A 22,320-nucleotide genomic window follows, 5' to 3' on the forward strand; every position below is an offset into this window, starting at 1 on the left:
TTCTTCTACTACAAGCAGAAACTTTTACTTTTGATGATGCAGCCGTGTTACTTTTTTGATGGACGTATAATCTTCATATGCCATCAATAAAACCTCAGACTTCGTCTCACTGAAGTATAGCGCTTTCTTTTTTTTTAACCACGCGTTTCCATGGTGATTCCGGAAATCGGCGATATATTGAGAATGTCTTTATGTACCTGCTGTGCACGTGCATTAACCCAGGGTTAGGTGGCGAGCGTAATTACACCAACTCATATCCGGTCTTTTGGAACCGACATACCCAGAGTAAGCAAGTTCAGGCGGATTTCAGCCAGAGTTCAGGCTTAAAGTCAGGGTAGTTTAAACATGCTTCCTGGAATATCCCCAGGTTATGTTCAGAGCATGAGTTGCTACGGCAACTAAGCATACCCTGAAACAAACCTCCATTTTTGGAATCCAAAGCTGAGGTTATCCGCGTCCTTAGCCTCAAACTTACCGTGGTAACTCACATAACCTGCTTTCTGGAATACCACCCCAGACTTTGCAAAGATGGGTGTTCATGTTGTGCATATAAAAGGGAAAGAGTTTTTGCAGATTACCGCTAACAGAAAGTAGCATGGTATAGCCCTTTAAAGACCATAACAACAATTGTGTGTTTTGGTTCCTGCAATTTTGCTTTGATTTCTTAAATGTAATGTTGCTGTTTTTTATTATGCTGTTTTTCATTATTAGCTGTGCTTTTTTAATTGCTGTTTTGAACTTTAACATGTTTATGCATTGACTGATTTGACTGTGTGATTTCTACTTCAGGCTAACTGTAATTAAGTCCAGATGCATTTAAAGTAACACTGTAGAATCAGCCAATGCTTCATGCAAACCTGGATTTAAGGGAGAAACAACTCACCAGGTTCATCTTTTTATTTTCGTTGTAAATGTCACTTCAGCTTCACAGTCACTTTTCTTTTCGTGCCAATTATTCGTACAACAGTCAATTTTAACAAAAAGACGATTTTTAAAAGCATTACAATGCTGTCCGCAATTTTATTTTTATTCTCATTTTTAACATAAATTGAGATTGCACATGAAGATACAGAACACCACAAATATTGACTCCCCAAACCCTGGAGCAAAAAATAAAATAAAAGCAGCATGTTTAAAGGACGGCTTTTTTGTAGGAGTGACAAATGGCATTTTGGAGAGCAAGACCTATACAGTGAATTTTCCTAATGCAAGACTGCAGAAAATGTTAGAAAGCCAAGAGTTCATAATGACTTTCTGGTAGTCCCATGGTGCAGTATTGGGATACATTAAAGGCTGAAATAAAGTGTCACTTTAGGCACTGAAAACAGAGCTTCTTGTGACACAATAGGCCTCTGTCTTCCACTTCTTCCACAGAGCACCTATTATGTCATCAAAAAAAGACGATTAGCACACTAAAGGAGGGATGAAAGTGCGGCTACCAACAACCTGCTCACAAAGGCTATAATTTTTAGCAGTAATTAAAGGCTTACATTTCCCTGACGGCTCATCAGCAGCCACAGAACAAACATGGAAAAGGAGCAACAGAGGGAAAAAGAAGCAGGGTTCTCCTCTGCTGAAGGCGTTGAGCCTTGTAATTGTAATTAGGGGCTTGTCTCTGGAGAGGGGAGGGTGTTTGAACTGAAGAGGAGCTCGGAAACTGGAAGGTGTGGTCCACGATTCTTTTGAGTTCTCCTTGCCTTTACTGTATCCTCCAAAAATTCTGCCTAAACCTCCCCCCATTTCTCTCTCTGGACATTTCCTCCACTCCCTCCTCTGGCTTGAAATGCTCTGAAATGCCAAATAGAAGTTAACTTATCTTCATCGTTCTAAATGTGTTCACTGATGTACCTCAAACAACAAGCTGCCTCCTTTTATGCGGTGAGGTTTCTGGCAGTCCCTGTCAATTCTTCTTGCAGTGTTTGATCCAGAATGTTCCCTCACCTACCTCCTGTTACACAGACAACTTTAATTTCTGCTCACCCTCAACATACAGCAGCTTTAATGTGGCCCATTATTCGCGCCTAAAATATTTCTTTATTGATGGAACCTGCTGAGCCGCGGCTAGCCAGCTCAGTAGGCGTAGTCATGGTAACCAGCAGGCAGCTAAAGAAAAGAAATGTTGACAGCAAGATATGGGTCCTTCTTAGCTCAGTGCACCACTCCTTACACAAGCAGAAAACTTAAAATACACATGCCAGTTATGGCTCTCTGGAGATGCCCCTTCCTGCACAGAGAGATGAGGAAGGATGGGAAGCGGGCTCTGATGTGAGCTGCAGAAATCCCTTCAAGGAGTCTCACGTCGGCGATGCCGACTGGCTGTCATTCATCTTTACTTACCGCCCCAATTTCATCTCTTTCTGCCTTCTCATCTTTTTGGCTGTTGCCGTTGGACCCGTGTGTAGTTTTAAAGTGTGATTAGTTTATTTATGAAGGCAGCATCTCATAAATGCATTTTTTATTAGCAAAATGCCCAGATGCAGATTTTCTTCCTGCAATGTTTTTACTTTTATTTCTATGCATTTAAATGACTCTTGATTTCCAAACAAAATGAATCACAATCTTGTTTTGCAGAGCATTCATGTCTCGGTATCTATAGGCTGCTGGGCTCTTACTGGTCGTATAAGCAGACCAGAATGATTACAAAGTAGCATGCACTTTAACTGGCTTCTTTCACAGCTGAAGGTGTGAGAATGTTGACTGACAGGGCATGTGTTAGGTTCTACTGCAGTTTTCTCACACTCTGTCCTTCCCTCAGTTACATGTCCTCATACAGTACATGTATACTGCCTACTGGACGTGCGCCTGCATTTGTTAGGAATGCTCTTTTACCAACTATTGACACTCAAACCAAATGAGCCAATCACATTGCAACAGTGGCAAGTGACTTACTATTTAAACTTTCAAAAAAATGACGGACAAAAGTCTGCAGTAACCATTTTTTAAAAGAAAAAGAAAAAAGAGGAGAAATAGACCGCATGACAAGCACGACATTTGTGATCAAAATTGCAATGGCGATATGACTTGTGATACACGAACAAAAGGCAAAATCAAAATCAATACTTTTTTTATTTTTACTGCAACAGTTTAAATTAAGTAAAAGTAAGCATAATATAAATTATACTCCAAATGACCATTTTCCACATAAAGGTCATATCACACAGCCATGACGTACATTTTGCGCATATTGCACGGATGCAAATTGATCAGACCTGAATATACATGGAAACGTTAACAAAAGTGTCGTCTTTACATGAAATTGTCCCATAAATGAACCACGTTAAAACCACAGAAGTACGAAAAAACAAGTGCATAGAACACATAAACCATCATAGAGCATGGACTAGAATGGTCTGTGCGTGACTATTGCGCTGTTCACATGCAAGTCATTTGTGCTTTGTGCGTCACTTAATTTTAACATATGTTAACACCATATGTAGACACCATATAGTAGTCATACATCGTGGTACAAGCGTGAAAAGTCCCCAAGACATACGTGAAACGGTTGTGAATAGCCACAAATTTGCGCATGCATCTTGCAAAAATCACCAACAATTGCATAGGATTTACATAATAATTGCATATAAACTAGGTAAATTACGCATAAACTGTGTATTCTCACCCGACCATAAATTGTGATCAGCTCAAAACCGAATTCATTGATAGACCCGTCGGCCAAAACCCTTGATGGAGATTTGCGCGCATTGACGAATGATGAACGCAAGACACACTTATGTTAACCATTTATTGCAAATATGTGTGATGCACAGGCTAATATCACAATGTCGATAAATTTGCAGTTTATTATGCAGGCCCAATATGAGGCTCAGTTTGGTGTTTGAACCACATTTCAAGGTTTAAAAGGACTTTCTGTCTAAAACTGCGATTAAAAATGTCAAGGTTTGTCACATGACTAAGAAATAGTTTCTTTATACATTTACAATTTGTTTCACAAAACCAGGATGATGCACATGAAACTGCTTTTTCTTTCTACTTAGGGTTACAATAAAAACCAATTAAAATTGTTGTCATATTTGAAAAAGTATCTAAAAAATATGACTGAAAGAATTAAAATGAGGCATTTTTATTTTTTGAACATTAGGGTATTAGACAGATTAGAAAACGATTTTTAAAAACTTTAGTTAAGATTTCAATTACTAAATGAAAATCGAAAGACTGTGAAAAATTTAAAATTAGTGATTTGTTTGAGTTTTTTAGGTCAAAAAGAAAAATGAAGTGTACTGTACCAAAGATGTCAGATAATGGAGAAGAATTTTGCACATTCCTTTTAATAAATTTTAAATTTTCACTTTTTCCATTTGTTGTGAAAATGTATGTTATACTATCCCACTTAGCGGTACAGTCCGGTCCATTTTAGTTTAGAATGGTCCAGGGAATTCAGGTGAGCGTTTCCACTCAAAGTTTGACCGTCACAGCACGTGCAGAGTGAAGCTAACAACAACAATGGAGGTCATCCAGCAATTCATTTTTTTCCACTTAGCTTTTGGTACTTTGTGTCTAATGTCTAATGCATTTAATGTGGTCTGAGGGAAGATTGCGGGCAGCGAAGACGAATACAGCTGTTTTCTTGGAGCTTTCTATTTTCATAATGACCTTCAGTCAATCAACGGGTTTAAACAGTAGCTCCACCCTAACCAGTCACCTACAACCAACGGGGGCCCAAAACTGGTATGATTCGGGCCAGCTAAATAGGTTCATTTTACAGTGAAAATGCTCAAAATAGTGGACCGGATCATACCCCTCGGTGAAAATTAAGCTTACATTGCCTTTAGGTATGAATGTGAGCGTGTGTGATTGTGTTATCCTGCAACAGGCTGGCAACCTGTCCAGGTTGTCCTGCTGTCACCCAACACTAGGTGGGACAGGCTCAGATAGACCCGTGACCCTGAAAGAGATACAGCAGATTTGGATGGATGGATGGATGGATGGATGGATGGATGGATGGATGGATGGATGGATGGATGGATGGATGGATGGATGGATGGATGGATGGATGGATGGATGGATGGATGGATGGATGGATGGATGGAAACATAAAGTGGTGGTCATGGTTAGAATGAGTTGTAGAGGTTGTTGATTTGTTCTTTTTTTGTTTGGCTACCATAAAAATGGATTCAATGTTGCAAATAAAATGATGAGCAGACCAATAAATTTTAGGGCATTGATAAAAAGTTCATAACAACTATGTCTATCTGATCAGGTATATACATGTTCTTTTTTCTTTAAGCATCATTTAATCTTTACCTCTTTGTACTGAGACTGTTTACAAGGTTCCTCACTCCTCCCTAAACCCCAAAGGACTTTATAGACAATAACCAATATCTTCTGATGATGAAAATTTCGGATTGCTTATAAAAAAATGAATTGAATATTTTTTAAATGACAAAGGCAATGTAATGAGGTATTTGTTAGTGAGAATTGAGAGCTTCGAGGTAGTACACTGTATTTTTTAGCAATTTCTGGGAAATTCCCAGGCCACTGGATTTTGGAATTCCAGATTTAGATACCCCAGCAAAATGGCGAACGGCCTAAATAGCGCACTAAGTAGTGAGCAGTGAAGAAAATTAGAAACAACCTGAGTATCCATCAACCGTACTGTCTGACTGTACAGTTGGGACTGACTCTGCCGAGGGTTTTCTCTGCCAGCCCAGAAGACCTTGCAGAGGATTTGTCTGTGTGGATTTGAGTGCCAGCTCTGTGAGGTGTCATTATCCCAAATGAAGGGAAAATCAGCGGAACATGAACCCAAAATGGAGTAAAATCGAATTTAACCCCTGAGCAAAACACCCACATAATTGATCTTTTTCTGAAAATCCAGCTTTAAATTGTGGTTTCTCTTTTACAAACAAATTCATTCATTCATTCATTTATCAATGAAGAAATACTTTTTGCTAGTATTTTTCCTCCTATCATTAAGTCATTCAGTATTTTTTGAAAAGTTAACAATAAATTTAAAAGTCATAAAGCAATTTTTTCATTACTTAGACTGCACTTTATGTCAGTTTATTAATTCATTTATTTAATAATCCTAAGAAATGTTTAAAAATATATATTTTACTTGTGGTATAAAAAGAAAGTTGAATTCATTAACTGTTTTCTCGCTATTGTGCTTCATTTTTTCTCATATATTATTAAAAAGAAACGATGAAAAAATAACAAATAACAAAACAATAATAACAAATAATCCTTTTTGTAAAAAAAAAAGGATAAAATCACATAGACACAGAAAAGCTGCTAGTGGGAGGTCAATCCAGATGAAATGACATATGCAAGTTGTGCCACTGCCATCTGTTGCTGAGCATAATTGACTGGTTCTTCATAAGGCTTTTGAATGTGAAATCAGGTTTTGTAATCAAACAAAAGCAGAATCGGACAGATGTAAAGCAGCAGATAAGAGACGCTACATTTCATGACAAAACACTGTGGTTTTCTAATGTATGGTGTTAAAAAGCATGATTCCAGACAGAAGACAAACATTGGTGAGAGATCGGTGGGGTACCTCCCACAAAAGTTGCTGTTGTGATTGCAAATCACACAGATGACCAGCAATCATCAGGATGAACTCCTCCTTTTGTATCTTCTATATTTTTTTCATCAAATGAACAAAAAATTCTCATTACAGTAATTTTATTTGCAATAAATTGGCTGCTGAGTGGAAAAAAATAAAACCTAACTCTACAATTTTAAAAATAAAATAAAACAACAAGCAATTGTTTCACATTTTCTATTGGCTAAGAAAGTTTTCTTTTAAGTCAGAAACTTTGCAATATGGGCAAAAATATTAGTAGCCCAACCAGTAATATGAAAGTAACTAATACGCTACATTACCTATTACTTGTTATTGTCTTTCAAAATAATCTCTTCTTTAAATTATTACTGTCTTTGAATTGTAATGTTACACAACTCCAATTTTACTTTTAGAGCAGAAATTATGCAGATTATATGCCTGCAGAAGTAGAGCCAAACAATCCAGAGTGACAAATGTACCACATTATATTTTACATTGCGATGACAGGTTTGTGATTATCAATCATAACTGAAAATTAGTAGCTGTTTTTACGGTTCATCTTCTTCCGTTTTTGTCCCTTTCGGGGTCACGGGGCTGCTGGAGCCTATCCCGGCCACTTATGGGCGAAGGCAGGGAACATCCTGCAGGTTGTCAGTCAGTCCCAGGGTCACAATCACACACCCATTCACTCTCACACTCACACCAATAGACAATTTAGAGTTGCCAATTAACCTATGAAGCATGTTTTTGGATGGTGGGAGGAAGCCGGAGACCCTGGAGAGACCCACGCGTGCACAGGGTGAACATGCAAACTCCACACAGAAAGGTCCCCTGTTGATGTTCTGTTTCAAGTCCCCCAGCTGAGACTCAAACCTTCTTGCTGTGAGGCAAGAGCGCTAACCACTGTGCCACCGTGCAGCCCGTGTCAGCTCTTTGTACAAAAATTTGTACAGCATTTTGTAAAATGAGAGTACCATTGGAACAACCAGAGGACCAACTAGCAGTTTTAGGTAGTTTAGTGAATAAAAATGATAGATTATTGATTTAAGAAAAAGAATTCCATTACAGCAACCCTTTCAAAAGAGTTACAGTTCCAAAGGATTAATGTTGCAAGAGAAAATTGCTAATTATTGTTAAAACCAGGCTATATTTTTAGCAAATATCAGTATCAGTGCTGACAAAGGTTAAGAAATGCTTAACAAAAGCTTCTTAAAGCATTGCAAAAATAACAAAATAATAATAATACGTTCTCATTGGCCACCCTTCCAAAGTCTTTTGGCCCCCTTTCTGCCCCCCATATAAAATGTTGTAGCTCCGTCACTGTTTTAATTTTATAGTAAAAGTTAAGTTTGTTTAAATTGTGGCATGCATTTTGGGGACCTGTTTCTGCTGAATCAGAACTACAGTGGTCTGCTGGAGACCATCCCAGACTTTCCCTGGAGACTGCTGTCAAAATCAGGGCTAGCTGCATTCGGGAGGTTCACACACAGACCGGCATCCGTATACTCTGAGGTTTTAGAAAAGGAGAACACACAAACTTTGTACAGGACTCAACTTTGAACCAGGTTCTATAAAGTGTTACTTGATTTTAAGTCATTTGCTGAAAAATAGTGCCATAAATAATTTTCTGGATGTCACAAATACATATGCTCACAATACTGACTACCGTACTATACTTTCGCCAAAGGATTAGTTTCCAATGAGCATCAAATAATTTTAGCATAGATATCTTTCTATATATTTTTTTTCCTTTCACAGCTTTTTCTGAGACATAACAAATTTATACTCTAACAAACGGACAATCTCCTTTTTTCTGCAGCAATCGTAGAAAAAGTCAGAGATATGTTGTCACATATGTAATTACATCTTTGAAACATTGCAGCAAGTCTGTTTACTATGTAGTAAACAGATGAATGGATACAAGTGAATTTTAAAGATGCCAGCAAATCTACCTGCTGTGAAGCAATTCCCCGCAATTGGCAGCTTCATTTCGACTGATGTGGAACTGAGGATAAGTTCCTGCAAAACTCAGCTGGTTGCTTGGTAACTTCACAATGATTGGCCAACTTTAGTAAGTCACAGCCTCCAGCAAATGAGATATAATGAGCAAATTTGAGAAAATCACAGCCATAAGTGGAATTCTTTCTATACATTTCAAGAGAACTGTGATGACTTTTTTTTTAAAGATTTGAATTGTAAAGACTCTTTGAGGCTTTAATGCCACTTATCTGAATAATATGTTTCACAAATGCCCTTTTATACATTTCATCATAAAAGACTGGAATTTAAACTGTAGTTTTAAAGATGTCTGGGGCTCTTTATTTGTTTTATTCATTGCCTATTCAGTTGTAGTTTTTTTTGTCCTCAGTTCTACTTAGATGATGCTGTTCTCCACAGAGGTTTCATGGGGAACCACTGACATGATTAGCTCATAGAAGACTCTGAGATGCTGGACAGAAATGAAGAAAGACTGCGACTTAAGGTTCATTTCCATCAGGCGCCGTGACAAACTCTCAGCTGGGGGGAGGAAGTCAATCACACAGATTACATGGATGTGTTCCATACCCACGCATGTGTGGAAGCAGAAACAACACGCAGAGATCTGCGCGCACACACAGACACACACAGTCCCAGAAACACTTAATCCTTCTCCAGTGCCCTTCAAGACCTGTCAGCCAGGGAGATTCTTCATGCCTCGTCGTTCCAGCTCTCATAAAAGCTTATTCAAAACGAAGCATTGATAAAAAGAAAGGTTTTAATTTGAACCTTTTGTTCTTTGGCTATTAGATTGATACACAAATGTTTCATTCCCTTTCTAAAAACAATTTCTATACTATAAAATGTAAATTTGGCCTATTCTTACAATTAGTAACTAGTTGTTTCCTTATTAATTCCTTTTTCGAATTTGAATGTCTTAATATGATTTAAGATTTATTTGTATTACTTATTTGGGTTATTTTTTTTACCTTTTACTAAATAAGCTATATCCGTTTTGGAGATATTCATATTATTCTGATACAGTTCACTTACTGTAAAATGTATTAACGAAATAATAAACCAATAAGATTGATAACACCTTACAGTATTACAGGGTTTCTCAAACAGAGACGCTCCAACAAAAATATGAAGTTCGTGAAAAAACCTGCGTTATAGTTTGGTCACTAAGTGGAGCTGGCACTATAGCATTACCCTTTATTACAGAAGAGTTGAGCAAAAAACTGTACTTAAGCCATAAATGGTTACTTTAAAAACTGTTTCCTTAAAAGAAATTGGAAAATTCAAGATGGCAGTACGAAATAAGAATTGCAATCCAGGGTTGCTGGACATAAATATGCTTCAAAGGACAAAACTGGAGTAGTTGATTAGATGGAAAAAGCGCCATCTAGGACCCCACTGACCAGCTCTCCCAATCATCCTGTTAAAGTGAAGGACCTGACGTTTGTCACACACTGATATTAAGCCATAACACAGGTGGATGCGAGAGCATGCAGGGCCTGCTGCATTTGGATTAGAATGAGACAGCAGGAGGCTGTAAGCGTTTCCTGTGATTCCCAGGCAGCTCAGTGGAAGCCGGCTCTCCAGGTAGCGGATGCCGGTAGCATGACACTCCTAGTTTACAATTGATCTAAAGGATAAACTAAAAACAACGGTGTAAACAGGGGAAAATTTCCGAAGCTTGTAGATGCAAACGTAAGTTGCCAAACAAATTTTCCAACCTGATATGACAAGTGAAGCACCAACACTGACTGTATGGGTGTAATGACTGGCAGCAGGTTCCTATTTTGTAAGTACAGCGTGTAGTCTTTGTAGAGCCTGGCTGTGCACAAATACCAAGCTGAGAGAGGCTGTTGAACTTTGGAAATGTCAGCCCCTGCTCCTCACAGAGAACTCGCAGTTCATTCCGGGGTGTTCTACCCATCCTGCTTCCCCTACACACCTTGAATTTTTCCCTGGGCCGCAAATGACCCGCTAAAATCTTTTGAAGCTGTGTCTTGGCTGTGGACAGAAAAGAACACAGAGCCTTTGATTCAAAACACAGACAGTCTTTCAACAAACAATGTTGCTCTGAAGACATGTGACATGCGGTTGGTGACAAGGGATAAGCAGAGCATGTGGCATAGGGGAAAAAGGGCTGTTGTCCACGGTCTGCACTGGATGCAAACCTTTTTTTCCAATGTGGCGCACGGAGACATTCCTATTTAAAAAGAAATGTTTCAATTTATTCCATTTGTGCTCCAAAGACTTTAAACATCGTTAGTCGCCTATGTAGCAAAGTTCTGCACCAGAGTGTACAGTATGTTCTGCTGCCTGATGAACCTCCCTGTTGTTTACATGATGCCAAATTGGCCAACTGTAAGTTAACAGCATGTGATTACTTTAAGCCAGAGCCTCTTCCGACAGCATTTCCTTAGAATTCTACGTAAACATGATATATTCCTTAATTTAAATACGCACAGGGAGGTATATATTAAATATGATTAAAAAATACGTATTTATTCTTTTTTTATTTCTGCATTAAATCACTTTGCTTTTTTAAATAGCAATAACATATCTGAAATGTGCCAAATTAACTATTAAGTGTGACATCTGATTCTTTATTTTTTATTTTTTTTTACCTAATGAGGACTTAAAATCTCCTTTGCACCATTCATCCAATTAGCAACAGTTCCATTTAGTCCCCAGAGACAATTGCTCCTCCTTTTACAGATCAACTCTCAGCAAACTGCAGTTGTTGACTCTTGACCTTCATACCGGCAGAAACTCCAAACTAAAAAAAAAAAAAAGTAAAAATGCTATCATCTGTCTGCATGTAACTCTTCCTGCCATATTGTACTCACTGAAGCAAATTCACTGGGGATTTTAAGTAACTCATGAGTGCCCTCATGTGTCCATTACTATTATTAATATTTTTTTGAATGTAGTGCATCCTGTGACGGCTGTATGTTTGTGTAATTGAGATCCTGCCTGTGAACAACTTCGTATTGATAAAGCAAGAATATTTTTAGTTTTATTGTCAGATACATGGCTTTGCATGTGATGCATAGATTGTAAAACAAAAACTTGACGAAAATGTGAACATTCTTTGTGCACAAAAATACAATTACCTTGTAGACTTCAACGTCTCCACTGCAGTGTTATCAGGCTGCGCATAATAAGACAGAAAGACGATTAAGTCTGATTGCACATCCTCTTTTGTCTTTGCAGGAAGCCCGTTGAACCTCACCTGCAGGGCATTCTTCGGCTACAGCGGCGACGCCAGCCCGCTTATTTACTGGATGAAGGGGGAGAGGTTTATTGAGGACCTGGATGAAGAGAGAATCCAGGAGAGCGACATCAAGTAAGAGAAAATGTTTCCGGAGTTCAGATCACTGCACTGCATTTGGCAGTAATGAGGGACCAGCAGCAGCTGCACGAAAATATAAAATGATGATGGCAATAGCTTTGTCTGTTTTAGTCCATTAGCTCTAAATAGAAAACTCTAAATGAAGCGTATTCCTTGTTTTATTTACTGTTTTCAACCCACGGCTTCATTTTCAATCATACTACCGGTAATGTAAATTTTTCCAAAGATTTAAAATGTATTGCAGGGAGTGAACAAAATGCTTCATTTTGTATGCTTTTGTTTAAAAGTTTAAATTACTTCTGGAAAAACTTTTTGCAAGAGGAAACTATAATTTGCAAGAGTTAAGCAGGGATATACCTCAATAAACTGCTAAGTAATTGCCTCAAGTTGCTGAAATGAAGAAGACGAGAGCAAAGAAACATTGCAGGGGGACAATTCCCTGTACAGCATGCATCACCGCCATAGAGGTGGCTAAGAAAAACTTACCAGAGGCTCATTCAGCTGGCCTGAAGAACTGTATGAAGCTCATTAATAATAGCAAGAGGAAAATCAGTCTCTGAGTGTAGTAGGGTTATAAGTGGAGTCCAATTCATGCAACGGCCATTCTTTGTAAGCATGTTCCCAGAAAGATCACATATAACACCGTTACTGTTTACTGAAATCATGAATGAATGTTTTCTGAAGATCATCAATCATTACTAGGCACTGGATTTTGTTACTTCAAGAGAATCTATCTGATCAGAACCGGATTGAAAACACTAAAACTATCAAATGAATGAACTCAGTAGGGGTGGGATTATATAAGCTTGCTTTTTTCCACTCCTTTTCAAGCAATAAATCAAACTCTACTTAAACTTCAGTTAATGATCACTCTATTTAATTAAGCAAATGTGATATAAGTGACATTTTTGTTTTGTTTTCTGTCTTTTTAATCTATGCATTTCATCATTTCTGTAATGAGTTTGACAAATATGTGTAAATTCTTTATTGCTTTGACTACAATGCTTGAAATAAATCAATAAAATCAAATCAAATATAAGCAGAGTGTAAAAACATGGTAAAACATACAAAGAAATAGCAGGCCTAATTTCTGTTGCAAAGTTCTTGCTTTTGAAATTAAATTTGACAAAATTCAGTTTTCTGGTGTTTTTGCAATGTTCTTGTGGCATTTTTCAGATGATGGAGGACATATACGAAGAAAATTAAGCTTATATCTGTTTTTTGGAGTATTTCTTTATTCAAATCCTTGTGATTTAGGAGCAGACAAAAAAAATGCAGTTTGAAAAGGAGCTTATTTGTGACGTAGAAAAAACACGTTAACGTCACCATTTCCCTACTCCGCCCCTTTCTGACCAATCCACTTGTAAAAGACTAGGTCCATGTATATCTTTGTTTTCCTTGTCTGAGCTGGAATCTGGCTCGAAACTGTACGGCTGCATAGCTCCAACATTGCTCGACACTGTTGTTGCAGCTGAAATTTTAGGTTGGGGGTGTGAGGGGCTGTAAACTAGGAGAGATTTTTTGATTTTAGCTAAAAATGGCATAATCATAATTAAAAAAAACACTGAGAACACTTTTAAAATAGATCAAAAGATGATCGGAGGGTGTTTGAAGTGTTCAGGTGCTTTATTAATTTGCATTTTGCATTTTTGCAAATTTAGAAGGTGCCTTATAGGGCAGTGTCACTTGAAAATTAGTGCTGTCATTCGGTTCTTTTTTTGTGATTAATTAATCGTGACCTATAATTAACTAAACAGATTAATGTAATTTTTATCACAAAGGTTTTTAACTTGATGATTGTAAAAAGCCTAATTTTTATTCTTTTACTGTGGCGCAGTAGAAGATCAAAATATACCGTAACTAAAAAAACAAGGGGACATTTTTTCAAACTTAAACACTTAAGGAAAACAAGCAAAAAAAAGCATCAGGTCCAGAGTGTTCTAATTTACCACATCACAAAACAGTAGGAACACTTCTCTGAGCAATCCAAAAAATATAGACAAGAACTTCTTTTTATAATAATACATGTTGTCATACCTTATTCCGCAGTTTTTCACAACAGCAAGATAGTAGAAAATATGAGTGATTTCATAGTTTCCTATAACCTGTTTGGTGAATTTGACCATTTTGAAGACTGGGATGCACCAGAAGAGAAAGAGAGGAGAGAATCTAAGAAGGAGGAAATGAGACACGAGGAGGTGACACCATAGGAGTTAAACTATTTAGACTTTGGACTATGTCGCAGCAAAGCGGCCCGGGTTTGGGTCTCCCTGTGTGTGTCCCCAGCCTGGATTGAATTCAGGGTTCTCTTCAGATAGGGCATCAACATAAAAAATCTTTGTCAAACCAAATGTGCAGATCAGTGAAAGCTGATTTGTGGTGGTGGCCCTTGAAGGGATATGCCAAAAGGTGCAAAAGAACTTAGCTTTTGATTTTTGTGTTTTTTGTGTTAATGCTAGTTCCAGAGCCCTACAAAACAGCCAAATCCTATTCATTCACATTTAGTGCAAAGGATTACCTCACAGCAGCTCAATAAAGTTTTGGTATAAATGTAGGTTCAGAAAAAAAAACTGTATTGTCAAAAAAGTCAGTTTTGACTAAAAAAACATTGGTGTAAATCATCTTAATTTATTTCTGCAGGCTTTGTCAATCTTGAATAAACAGAAATCATAAACAGAAATCAAAAGTTACAAAATCTGAGAAAAGAACAGGTAAATCCAAAGATCCTTGTAAACAAATTGTTAATAATACAAACTTACTGGTTGGTTTGGAATGTCTTAATTGTAAAATTCATCTGTTTAAAGCTCTTTTTTTGTCTGCATTAGTTTAGGGTATACCTGTTTACCTATTTAAACTCACCATTAATCAAAAGTAGAAGAAAAAGCCACTTCGCTGAACCTAAATCTCTTCTTAAGGTTTACTGAACCCACTTTAAATAAGCCTCCAGCTTCCTGATGGTGTCTTTGTTGTTTAAATTGAAAAACTTTTCCAATGAGCCCCACTTTTAGAGGTTTCAGGGATTCTAAACAGGCCCGTCCCCACATCTCACCCCCCTGGAACAAGCCCATTCTGCGGTCCATGCACTTGTTTTCCATTAAGGCTGTTTGGAGAGGATGTTGCATGGCAGGGGACAGGGCTGTCAGTTGGTTAACAGCTGCCATTTTTCATAACTCTGGTCCTGTCTCCCTGACTGCACCTCCAGTTTATGGCAGCATGCAAATGGGAATTGAGGAGCTGAAAAGGACTGGAAGGAGAGGAAAGAGTGAGAGGTGTCAGAAAAAGAAAAAGGAAAAAACCCAGAAAAAAAAATTAAAAACCTTTACAAGTCACTGAGGAGGCAAGTGAGAAAGCTGCGTCTGCAATAATCCATGTTCTTGTTCATAATCAAAACGGAAACAAATCCCTGCTTCAACAAAAGCTTTACCCCCCCCCCCCCCCCCCCCTTCAGCGCTCCTTCACAACAGAATTTCTCCCCTCAAAGGGGTCTTCTGTTCAATAATTAATATCCATATTTCACACAGAGGATCAATATTATCAACAGTTATCCAATTTTGCTATTGATTCTTGAACTCTCAGTGTTTTCACATCCTGCTTGTATCTTACTTTCATCAAGTACAGACAGCTTAGTCACTGAACTCAAAGATGATGTGTCTTCCATAAAGCCAAGTCCTTAGCCTCTGGGATGATATAGTTCAAGACGTATGTGTTTCCATGGAGCTGATGGCCACACGCATTTGAAGGTTTATTACTTATGTGTCAGCAGCCAAAGTGATCTTTGTGAGGAGCTCTCGTACTCAGAGATCAGAGTTTCTACAGGCAGGCATTTGCTTTACTTTCAGCTTATTGATTAGGTGGATTTCTTTTCTCCTTTTCTTTTGGTAACCTGAGCTCATAAATTCTTATTTGCCCCACCAGGACAAGGTTGCCCACTGTTATTGTTGCATGGATGACTGGACATTAGCATATCATGCAGAGATTAATAAATTAGCTAAACAAATCTTGGCTCAGCATAATGAAAGAGGTAATCAATGGGTTATTGACCTAGTTTTGTTGGTGTTTTGCACCTGAGGCAGGAATGCATGAGGCAAAATTGATGCAGAAAAAATAAAAGTTGTTTCAAAGAGGATGGAGAGAATATAAACAGAAGACTGCAGGACTTGATCAAAAATTGAGACGTGAAAAGTAATAGGGGTGTAGCGGTTAATTGATTTAATTGATGAATCACTTGATATTCCCGCAATCCAACCAGATGGATCTAAGGCAAGTTGTTAATCGAATAGACCTATAACATTTTAGAAATCATTTAAAAAATGAAATGAATTGATTATATTAATAATGGTAAATACCATTTGGATTAAGGCACAGTAGGTTTGTTTTACTGTAGCGTAAAAATGACCAAGGGACATTGTATCTTCAACCACAAATCATGATATGAATTGAATCATTGTTATAGTAAATTATTTTCAAGTCATGGGGAAGCAGAGTTTTTTTTTTTTTTATACCCACTTAACCTTGCTCCTGGCAACTGGTTTTTGTTTTTTGTTTTTTTGCTCTCATCTGTATCTTCATGATCACCTCAGTCCTGTTTTCCTTATACTCCAGGTGCCCATCATCTCCACTTGAGGTGTAAGCAGTCACTATCCACCAAGTTCACTGGCAATGAGTTGAGTTTGCTCATATAGTGCGATTATGTGAGATGGGAGGCTTCAAAGTGCCCACCACTCCCCGGAGAGATATGAATTATTCCCATGCCTTCATCTCCAAGCCCCCCCATCCACCTCACTGCACAACAACTTCAAAATCCACAGCGCTGCCAGCGCCGGCTCTCTTTGCACAGCCCATGATACACTTTCAATTACGGATGCCAAATCCCTCCAACAAGCTGTCCTCATGTGCAGTTTATCGACTTGAATCCAAAGGAAGTGAAATGCTAGAGAGCTATTACCCCCCTCCCATACACACACACTCAAAAGCACACTCTCCCCTCATCCCACAACAATTGGTTGAGAAGGTAAAGTGGTAGCACCCTCATGCTCTCCGAGGCACACTCTTCCTAACCGTGGAGCTGATTTTTCTCATCTGAGCTTTGTGTTTCTGCGTAGCCTCATTTGTGCTGAGGGTGCGCTAAAAGTAGGCTAAGTAGTGAGTCTAAGGTACGAGGGAGTATTATCTCCCCATCCTCCCCTCCGTCAGGCTCAACCAGCCCAGCAGGGGACACTCATTTATTTTATGGAATATTACTTTCTCTCCTTTTTGCCGTTGCCATGGCAGCCGGTATAAAAAGATTTCTTCACATCACCATTATTTGATCCCCCCCACCCAAACACACACAAACACAAGCTGACGAATATCCCTTATTGATTTTATTTCTGATGTGTTTTTACTGCAGAGAATCAAATTAACCTACCATGACGTACTTAACTGTCCTCAAAGGAGGCTTCATAAAGGCTTCTTTTTCTAAGAAGAAAAACATTGTTTAGAGATATTGTGTTTTCCTCAACTCTCTAAATTTACTTAATTTAACTTGTATTGTTGTCCGATGCTCTTGCATTCATTACTCTGAATTACTGACGCAATTCGATTATCTCACATAGTTTTTCAAATCGTCTGAAGAGCCCCCTCCATCCAGCATTTAAAAAGGAAGACTCAGTGAAAACCTTGTTGAAATTTGTGTTTTATTTGTTTTTTTGCAGAATTGTAAAAGAGCACCTTGGGGAGCAGGAAGTGGCAATATCTTTAACTATTACCTCCGTGGAGGAGGAGGACTTGGGAAATTACTCTTGTTATGTGGAAAATGGTCATGGCCGTCGTCATGCCACCGTCCAGCTTTTCAAGAGGGGTAAGAACGAGCATTTTTCCTGTCTAATCCTAAGAAATACCACCTATTATTTGCTTTAGTTTGAAGCTACGTTCACACCTGGCATGTGACGCGTTTAGCATATGGTGTTCACACTGGACTGTCGCTACCTGATACTAGCACATGTAACTACAGTTGGAAGAGATATGGTGCGAAATGTAAAAGCGGTGCAAATCTCGCGAATCTTGCTCCAGGCTTTTTCTTTCACAGCTCCATTCCGATACAGGAAAGACTTGGCGTCATATAATTCCAATCTAGGCACAAACCGCAATCATTAATTTCTCCTGTGTGATCAATTTTTTCAATGGTTGGCACCTCCACTAATGAAAGGGGACGCCATTCATGCATCACTACCAAATCCAAGTCCCTGATTGGTCAACTTGGTTTGACTTTCAGCGCATGTTTTGTTCATAGAGCCTGAAAACTGTCTTAAAAATGTGTGTAGCTAATGCTAGACTTTTGAACGTGGAAGCCTGAAACGCGCAGTTACGTGCATATACATAGACTTCCCATTGGAAGTGGTCCCTTGTCCGCGCTTTGCCAGCAGTGTGAACGTTGCTTAATTTGTATTTAAAGAAAAACCTTGTTTTTCCTTCATTTTTATAAATTATTATATTCTGTGTTTACTTTTATCTGACTTTGGTCTAAATAATTAATAGAATCCACCACATTTAGCTGCATTTTTTTTGGCAAATTGACATGTGCAGGCATCTTATGGATTATTATGTGCATAATTAACATGTGTTTGGGACCCAAAACACTTGCATCATATTTTTCTTCATTTGCACTAGTAGCTCTTTTTCTGCTCTGGCTTTTGTGCATAATTAGTTTAAAGCTCCTATAAAGAATTTGCTCTTATCCCACAACAGAGGTCATTTGACGGCTATTTAAACCGAAAACTGATCCTTGACTTTTTCAAAGGCTGGTGAAATCTAATGCACAAATATGTTTTTAGTTCTTTATTTGTCAGTTTCCTCCCTTTCATGTTTGTTACTGTGATCGAACCATGTCGGAAGCGCACTCTTTGGCTGGCCTTTGCAGGAGGCCGACAGCTTCATTTTCTGTCAGAAGATAGGGGTACTAAGTCAAGTTCTCTTTTGCCTCTCACACCCTTCGCTGATGTTTGTTTTATGTTCCCCTTCAAAGAATGCATCACTCAAGAGCCTGCAGCAAGTCCAATGTCACAGCAGCTGCCTTTCTTTATATCGTAAGGAAATAAAAAAAATGTGGCAGAGAGCAGCGGTCATTGAATCATAAACAACTTGAAGAGGGAAAATGATTGCTGATAATGAGTTAGCAGCACTGCGCTTATGGAGAAAGCCAATAAATAGCCAATTAGAGAAGAAAAGCATATCTGTGCTGTTTATCTGAGATTTACTGTATGTTGCTGTTTGTGGAAAAATAATGTACAAAATTATGACAAAATGTGCACTTTAGACAAGTGAGGATTTGTCAAAGACTTAAACATAGCAAAATTTAATTTAATTTAATGGTGAGTTAAAAAATGTTTCCATACCAAAAATAAAGCCCGTGAAAACTACCTGAAAAATGTTCAAGGACATAAATAGGCTGTAGAGCACTGGACACCGGACTGGACTTTGATACAAATTACTGGAGCTTTTTCTGCACTACTAGCTGGCCTCAACAAGTTGTCCTCATGTGCAGCTACTACTACCACCATGTCCCTTTCGAGTTCACCACAGGTGTCATAATCCTGTATTTTATCTGGACCGGGGACCGACAGAGGGGGACCCAGACTTGGGCCCCTTTGTGGCTACATAGTGAGGACATAGCACGTAGGGAGCACCCCTTGGGAATCAAATCCTGATTTCCCATCTGCCAGTCCTGCACTTAACCAACTAAGCCACCCAGCTGCTATAAGGCACACAGTTAATAAGTAGTCTATTTTTGAACCTATGTAATATATATATGTAAGGTGCACCAAACTCAAAGGTGCCATTAGAAAGGCAAATCTGTCAGAGATAAGTCTGTTGATCAGTTAAACTTTATTGTATTCACAGTACCTCTAGAGCTTGATTTTGGCACGCTACACAATAACCATTCTCGAAGCATTAGCCGTGTTGAAGTGTCCACAAAACCTGAAACTGCCAACCAGTGGCGGTTCTACCCTGAATTACTCCCCGGGCGAGGCCCTCCTCTAGCGCCCCCCCCCCCCCCCCCCCCCCCCCCCATAGAGTCACTTTGTCCATTTATTGTAACTGAAAATACAGTTAGGAAATATTTAATAAACACAAACAATCTGAAATAAATATTATAAACTACAAATCACACTAATAATACACTACAATAAATGTAACTGCAGCACTAAGAACAGAAAACACTAACTAAAGCCTAACCTTTGTGGCCTTCCTTGATGCAAGCTTGTCAATAACGTCATCATATGAAATCTGCTCCCCCCCTGAATGATTGATACTAACAACAGCAGGTTAGTGAGTTGCTCCTGAGACATTGGTGATCTCAGGTATGACTTGATCAACTGGACTTTTGAAAAGCTAACAGCAGCAGCAGCAGCAGCAGCAGCATCAGCAGCAGCATCAGCAGCAGCAGCAGCAGCAGCAGCAGCAGCAGCAGCAGCAGCAGCAGCAGCAGCAGCAGCAGCATGCTACCATCACAGCTTATTTAACATTATGAACTAATATACAACAAAAAAACACAACAAAAACTTTGTGTTACAGCAGAGCAGACAGACACACGAATCATAACTAATGTTACAAGTTAAGGCAGAGCAAACATTTAAGAATAAATATCTTAAAAATGACGTTATTTGCAATATTTGGGCCTACTTCAGTTTTGGTCATGATAGACCAAACAAGAGATTTTTCCTCTGCAACGTTGTTGTTGTTGTAGGGCAGGTAGCATTCGAATTTAGAAAACGTGCATCTAGCTATGATAATAACCTTTTCTTTGTCTCTTTTCTCCTCTTCTTCTCTTTTCTTTCTAAATTGGGCACCAGCTTTGACCTTTTTTCTCCATATTTCAGATGTTTTTGCATTTAGCATAAATGTCCTGACATAGGTATCAAGTCTGTCGACTAAACCAACTGTCATCTAAGTGAAGAATTTTTTTTTGTTTTCCCATTTTTTATTTGAAATAACCAAAAAAGCATGATTTTTTTATACTTTTTTTATACCCGCAGCCCCCCCCCCCCCCCCCCCCCCCCCCCCCCCCCCCCCGTTCGTCAAACATTTCCAGCAGGAGCGCGTGCAGCTGCACCCAGGGGCGCCAATTCGCTACATGGCGGCGCAATTTTTATTTTTATTTTTTCATCAAGCACTGAGCCGCGGCCCGCGACCGTTGCCCCCCTGGAAGAAGATCCAGCCAGGTTTGCGCATGCGTTTTGTGCTCCGTGCTCACCTCAGCCTGCACCCTTCACCCCACGCCCCCTCCCTTCTCCTTCTTCACCCCGCGCCCCCTCCCTTTTCCTTCTCACACACATTTGCGTCTACTTCTCAAAGACAGCAGGGAGCGCAGCTGCGGGGCGGGGGCGCCGCCAGGTTTCAGGCTGTTACAAACTCTGTGATATAAGTAAACCAATAGTGATGCATAAAGTATTTTACAAGAGCTGAGCCGCTGGCGCCGCCCCTCCGTCATTTTTCCGCCCCGGGCGATCGCCCGTATGGCCCGTGCCTAAAACCGCTACTGCTGCCAACCATGTTTGGGGCATGGGAAAAACCAGACGGACACCCTAAAATAAATGTTACTGTGACTACACTAACTCCCAACCTTGTTAGCAACATCTAAAAAAAACACAGTCAGACACCATTGTATGTTCTTCATGGGGGGTTTGGTGTTTGGTCGGAGTTTTTGGCCGTGTCTGTCTGTCGTCGTCAGGTGTTTCTCGTATGTTAGTGTTATTATGTCAAATTTTTAATTTTGTTGTTTTGTTGTTATGAGTGTTGTTGAGTGGGGTTTGGATTTTTATAAGCATTCGCTTCTTCCATTCCCTTTTCAAATCCTATTTTCCAAGTCGTGTGTTTACTTTTTTTTTTCAGGTAAATGTTGATTTGATTTGAAATAAACTTGTTACTTACTTACTGTTAGCAGGGAAAGCATATTCACAATAACAACCAACCAAACATATAGACAGTGCGCCATGTACCTCTCAAACTAGCTTCAACATTAGCAAGTACAACAAGAATGAATCATATGAGGCCCTCCAGATTATAAGTAGTTTTAAAAAAAAAACGTAAGCTTTCAGCTCACATTACAGTGCAAAAACTGTAGTTTGTTTGTATTTTTGTTTTTTTGGGGGGAAATTTTGCGACCTATGGTCTAATTAGGTTTTGCCTCAGCAAGTCATCTGCTACCATTTAAACCTGGATTTAGTCTGTGGAAATCAATCAGCATCAATGATCTCAATTGCCGACACACTTTTGACACATATCACGCCTGACATTGCCCCCACTGTACCAGCCTGCTTTCACCTGCCACTTCCTCCTGTTTTCCTACGATCTCTGTAACTACAAACAATTGATCTTAGTACTTGAAATTGTCCTCCTTCTTCACCTGTACTCATCCTTCACTTAAGCCCCTCTCTTGCTCACACATGTAATGCATCCAGCTGCAGGTAAT

General features: G+C 39.0%; 1 protein-coding gene across 4 annotated transcripts in view; it reads left to right on the forward strand.

Annotated features, from left to right (window-relative positions):
- The window catches only part of il1rapl1a (interleukin 1 receptor accessory protein-like 1a), a 231,640-nt gene that overhangs the window by 192,990 nt on the left and 16,330 nt on the right, over window positions 1–22,320 (forward strand). For all 4 annotated transcript variants that reach the window (XM_023950643.2, XM_023950645.2, XM_023950644.2 and 1 more), the window contains exons 7-8: window positions 11,732–11,864; window positions 17,564–17,709. In XM_023950643.2, the coding sequence (XP_023806411.1) occupies window positions 11,732–11,864; window positions 17,564–17,709 (279 nt within the window). The remainder of the gene's footprint in view (window positions 1–11,731; window positions 11,865–17,563; window positions 17,710–22,320) is intronic.

The sequence above is a fragment of the Oryzias latipes genome, chromosome 21, assembly GCF_053564925.1.
Source record: "Oryzias latipes strain Hd-rR chromosome 21, Olatipes_Hd-rR_3.1".
NCBI lineage: Eukaryota > Metazoa > Chordata > Actinopteri > Beloniformes > Adrianichthyidae > Oryzias > Oryzias latipes.